Source organism: Aphelocoma coerulescens, chromosome 3 (assembly GCF_041296385.1).
Source record: "Aphelocoma coerulescens isolate FSJ_1873_10779 chromosome 3, UR_Acoe_1.0, whole genome shotgun sequence".
Taxonomy (NCBI): Eukaryota; Metazoa; Chordata; class Aves; order Passeriformes; family Corvidae; genus Aphelocoma; species Aphelocoma coerulescens.
In genome coordinates this window covers 63,178,432-63,184,070 of record NC_091016.1, presented here as the reverse complement: position 1 = coordinate 63,184,070, position 5,639 = coordinate 63,178,432, and the positions used below count along the sequence as shown (strand labels likewise).

At 39.9% G+C, this 5,639-nt stretch overlaps 1 protein-coding gene across 1 annotated transcript; it reads left to right on the top strand.

The window, feature by feature from the left end:
* The first annotated feature begins 51 nt into the window (after window positions 1-51).
* On the top strand, window positions 52-4,727 carry GTF2H5 (general transcription factor IIH subunit 5). The gene is made up of 3 exons (XM_069010597.1): window positions 52-157; window positions 389-502; window positions 2,121-4,727. Exons 2-3 carry the CDS (start codon window positions 468-470, stop codon window positions 2,299-2,301), a joined length of 216 nt encoding a protein of 71 aa, XP_068866698.1. The 5' UTR covers window positions 52-157; window positions 389-467; the 3' UTR covers window positions 2,302-4,727.
* Window positions 4,728-5,639: the final 912 nt, after the last annotated feature.

Here is a 5,639-nt window from a genome sequence, read left to right as displayed (position 1 = left end):
ACGCCATCACGCCGCCGGCAGCCCCGGCCAATCCGCGGGCGCTGCCGGGGGCCGGCGCACGCGCGTGCGCATGCGTGTGCGCCGGCCGGGAAGCGGCGGGGCGGAAGGTGCGTGTGAGGGATCGGAGCCCCGGGGAAATCTTCTGTCCGCGTCGGAGGTGAGGGACGGGACCGGATCCCCTCGGAGCCTCGCTGTCCAAAGCGGAGCTGAAGGACGGGCGGGAGGGATCGGATCCCCTGGGAGCCGCTGTGCCCAAGGCGGAGATGAAGGGCAGGAGGGACCAGCAACTCCGGTGGGGAGTGGGGTTGTCGCAAAGAATCTTTGAGTTTAACCGAGGTGTTTGGTTGGTTTTGTTTGTTGGGGGTGTGTGGGGTCTGTTTGCTTTCAGATTTCCTGTGATCGCCGGTGCGATCCAAAGCAAGGGTTGTTCTTGCCGATTCTTCAGCGTTCGTAAGGGAACCGAGAAGATGGTGAATGTTCTGAAAGGTGTTCTGGTTGAGTGGTGAGTAACAGCATTCACTGCCTGTCCTTCTGTCAAAGACTGTGTATTTCTTTAGACCTGGAAATAATCTAAGTAACTGAAGAGTCCAGACAAAAGGAATTGTTGTGGGGAAGGGTGGTGCTGAACAAGCAGAGAAAAGTGTGACCTTTGGGGGAAGAAGGAGAGAGGCAGTTGTAGGTAATCCTAATTCCAAGCTCCCATTTTTGTTCTCAAGAGACTGTTTTCCACTTATGCTTAATCTCTTTAAAGAATAGAAAACTCCGTATGAATATGGGCTAAAAAATATGATGGCAAAAATGTTAGCAATCACATTGGTATAAAAATCCCAATTTTTGTAAAATATATAATAGTCTGCAGATTACTTTAATTTAGCAAAGTAGAGAAAAGGATATAAAATACTTAAAATAAGCATTAACTATGAGAAATTATGCTTCAAAGCTATATTCTACCATGTCTGATGGTCCCCCAACATTGTCATATTTTCTGAAAGGTCCACAAATTAAAATTTTAGCTGTATACATAAGTTATCCATATGCTTGTCATGTACAACTTACCCTAGTATAAGCGATCCAGTTACCTTTGCAATTTTTCCTTGAAAATATTAGATGCTCCCTTTTGTTCTTTATATTGCTTGCAAACTAATTTTCTTGGTGTTGTTTGTGAACAAAGTATTTCTCTACTGATTCTTAAGGGAGATGAGGTAATCTTTCATTTCTCCTTTCCTGTTTTGTTTTTTTTTTAATTAGTTCTAGACTGAATGCCATGCAAGGCTGACATGCGGTTCTGTTTGTAGATCATATTGGAAAGGAGTTTGGAGTTTGTAAATGTCAGTTTTTGATGTAGGTGCAATGTACGTGTTTTCATATAATCTCATCTCTGGACTGAGACTCAGGCCCCTGGCTACCTCCAAAATAAAAACAAGCATCATTTAAGATTTGTGGGGTCATAGTATAGCATTATATGATGTATGAGATTTCTGCTGTACACTTAATGTGTTAATATATTTGCAATCTATAACTGCACAAAAGCAGCTCCATAATTCCAAAATGTTTTTTTCTAAACATTTAAATTTAATTTAGAAGGTGATGTGACTGTTCAGTTAGGGTGTGAGAAATGTACAATTCTTATATGAGCGCCCTTTGTCTATGCTATACTACTTTGAGTGAAATCTGTGTTCTCCTGTGTTTTGGTTATCCTTATGCTTTAAGAAAACATGTTTTTATGAGGCTATTGCTGAAATCAGAAATGTAAGTTCAGTTTTGCCTTATTAAGGGTTGTATTTTTGAGTTTTAGTTTTGGTTTGAAACTTCTGAAGCTTTTGGTTTGAAATTTTTTTTTAAGCTGCCTTAGCAGCAACATAGGGAAGCTTATCTGCTAATCAAGCAGCTGGTTCTACTCATTAGACTTTATTACCATTTTATTTTTGCCTCTGAAGTAACCAAAACTACTGTGAAAGAAACAACTTTTACTAAAGCTTCATAAACTGTATTTAAGTTGTGAGGGACTCTTGAAATTAATTTTAGTTTTCCTAAAATCTTTGGGAATGTCTTCAAATGGTGTTTCTTCTGTTTGTAACTGTAACTGTGAGGTGGAATCTGATGTGTGTTTGTCTCTACAGTGACCCAGCAATGAAGCAGTTTCTGCTCTACCTGGATGAGTCAAATGCTTTGGGAAAGAAGTTCATCATACAAGACCTGGATGAAACGCATGTCTTTGTATTAGCCGAGTTGGTCAACTTCCTCCAGGAGAGAGTGGGCGAGTTAATGGACCAGAACTCCTTTCCTATTACTCAGAAGTGAGAAAAACGAGAGAAATGAGATTACTGCAAGTTTTGGAACAGTGAATTTCAATAGCTTGGGCGGTTACTGTTTTAATAGATAGCACTGTGGCTTGTAAGTTCTACATAGAAGTGGCTACTCTAGGAAATGCATCATTTTCATAGACAAAATAGTCTGGAATTGGATTTTGTTTCTCATTTTGAAAGAATGTGGTATCTTTATTAAAATGCTTAAAATTATACACTTGAGGACTTCCATTTAGAATTTTTGATGCATGCTCTCTGGTTTTCCTTTAGGCTTTTTATCTTGCAAGATGATATGACCCAAAAAGTAGAGTAGTGTTTCTGTACTGGAATGCTGTATGAGGTTCTCTGACATGTTGTGTTCCTGTAGAATTGATTGAATCTGATTATAGTGTGACTGATAAAAAGTAAAGAATGTCTGTTGAAGTATAATCTGTGCTGGATGGAACATCTCTCTGAACTGGAGGCACGGTCAGATACTGCTTTAACTTGATGGGTTTTGTACGGCAGGATGACAGTTGATGTGAGTGTTTTATTGTGTTGTTTGGGGTTGGGATTTTTTTTGTTAAAACATGTTACAAATGCCCCATACTACTTGCCTACTTTTACCAATGCTGTGTTTTCTGAGTTTGGGGAGGGGTGGTGGGAGTTTGGAGGGGAAGGAGAGATACCAAGGAATCGAGACAAAAATAAATGCATTGCCCTAGATCATCACAAATTAAAGGGGTAACAGAAATGGGAGACCAGTCCTGTCTCGGTTTTGGAGACAAAACTTAGGAGGAAACACTCTGGAATGAGTGTGTCCTCCAAAGGGAAAAGGGCCTCCTCTTTTCCTCCACCAGTAAGACAAGTGGGTCACAGCAAGTGAAAGTGGGAAAAACAAACTGTTTATTAACACCAAACAAAACAGGGTAGAACAGGACAAAAAACCCCTCAAAATACAACAAATTCCCAGAGAGGGAAGAGACCTCCGGGCTCGGACGAGCCGGGGCCACACCCACAGACTCCCCAGACTGGCAAGGAGGGAAGGGAGGCAGTGAGGCAAGGGAGAGGGAAGGGAAAAAGAACAAGAGAAACCAACAGAACCTTTTTCCAGCTAGCCAGAACACAAAAGAAACCCAAAGATTAACGCAGCGCTCCCGGCGCGCTCCCTCCCGAGCCCCAGAGCCCCCCGAGCCCCCCGAGCCGTTGGGCTCCACTGTTAAACTGCCCCGCACCCTGTGGGTCCTGTGGCTCCAGCCCCGGGTCCATCTCAAAGGCACAGCATCCTTGGGCATTGAGCAGACAGTTAAGGAAAAAAGCAGCTTCATAACATCACCCCAGGACAAGTCCTTTAGGTATAATTGCTTGTATTTTTTTCACTGATGCTGATAGTCACAATAAGTTATCTGATCAGACTCCCATGCTCTACCTACACACAAGAAAGCTGGGTTTGGATTTTTGGTTATGGTTTTTTTTTTCTTCAGCTTAGCTCTTCCTCCCATATTGCCCTTTGCTGCAAAGAAAAAAGCTTTGTAGTGTCATGGTTTTGTTTGGATTTTTTTTTTTTACACTGTATTTGTAACTTTAGCTGAGACACTGGCTTGTGGTCAGATAGATGCCATCTTTTTGAGAAAAAGAACAAGTGTAAAGAGAAAGGCTCTTATAAGGAACAGTTTTCCTTACTGACTCTCACTGCTGCTCATTTCTTTTGCCCAGTAGATACCAGATTAATTGGTGGGTTTGTCCTTGTTTTTTGTTTGGACTGTTTTTTTGGTTTGCTTTTCTTCCCCTCAGGAATAGGGAATCTTCAGGAGAAAGTTTCACTAGATGTTCTTAATCAAAAAGTTGTCCAAAGAAAGTTCTGTAGAATTGTATATATTCAGGCTCATGTGCATGAGCAAATAGCCCTGTAAAATTTAACTTCATGTCATTTCTGGTACCTTCCCTTTTCTCTGACTGCGTAGAACAATGAGTTTTGGTCCAAGTTGTTTAATTTCTTTCTTTCGCAAGTGGGTGTTTCCCTGGTCATGTAGATTAAGAACCAGCTACATTTCTTTACTTGAAATAAGAAGTTTAAACCTTAACTCTTTCTTGAGACTGACCTCAAGAGATTGATCAAACATTGACCTCATAATTGTTATTTTGTGGAAGATTATTGGGTGGTCATTTAATGGAGAAATATCAGTAGTTTTAACATGGCATTATAGCTTAGTACAGTTTATTTAGAAATGTCTGTTTCCTTTCTTTGGAATCCTAGTTTATTTTCCATCCAGATTCTGCTGAAAGGTGAATCATCCATTACTCTTGACATGGCAGCATTTGAAAAGTCGTGTTTGGAATTCCACATGTTAAGCTTCTCTGTATTTAGTGTGTCTAGTGCTCAATTTCTATTGTGACTTTCATTTTCAGTCTATAATAAACTCCTTGCAGTTCTTGTCTTTTTCTCCTGGTTAATTGTACAGCTTTGCTGCTGCATTCCCTGTGTTTTAGCTTATATTTACAGTTGATAAATGGCTTATGTGATACAGAGGGATAGAAGTTCCAAATTGTATAAACTAAACAGTTAGGCATGCACTCTTATACGCCCTGCTCGCAATTTGGTTTTTTTGAGCAAACAAGTTCATGGACTTTTAAGTTCTAAACCTGTCAATCCTTCCTGTAACCTAACAACAAGGCCTAATGGATTCTGTGCTGGAAGAATAAACAAAAGATGTGAAGATGCAAATTGGTCATCAAATGTGGTCTAAGGAACTGAGTTCTTTGTAGTTCCTAGGGAAAAAGGGTCTTGAATCAGGTAGTATGGTGAAGGAAATCCAATGAGGAAACTTTTAGAACTTGAGTATGTGTATGAATTAAAAAAGCAAACAAACAAAACCCCAAGCGAGGGTCTCTGGGATTTGAATAAACTTGGACCTCTGAAAGATTTTTATTGTTTTTAAATGCATGTAGTCCTGGAACTTACATGCTTAGATGCCTGGAACAACAACAGCAAAAATATTTGCCCAGATGGGAGAAAAGTAGATACTAGTGTTAAAAATACCAGGACATTTTGAGATAGTTAGCATTTACACTTACAGATTTTAAATGTTTGTGCTGGTTTTGATTCAGGTGGGAAATATTAAGGAGAGCTTGGAATGAAACACTGTGTTAAGGATATATTTTTTAAAGGCTGGAAACATTTGAGAATAAAAGCTTTAGGCGATCTGTTTAAATATATGCATGCTTTGATAATAGAGTTGATAGGGTGAGAATATCAGCTCTCATTGTATTCGGAATATTATATGTTAATTTTATGTTTGTATCCATAACTAATAAGTTCACTTTTTTGCTAGTATCTAGCAAAGAACTATAGTC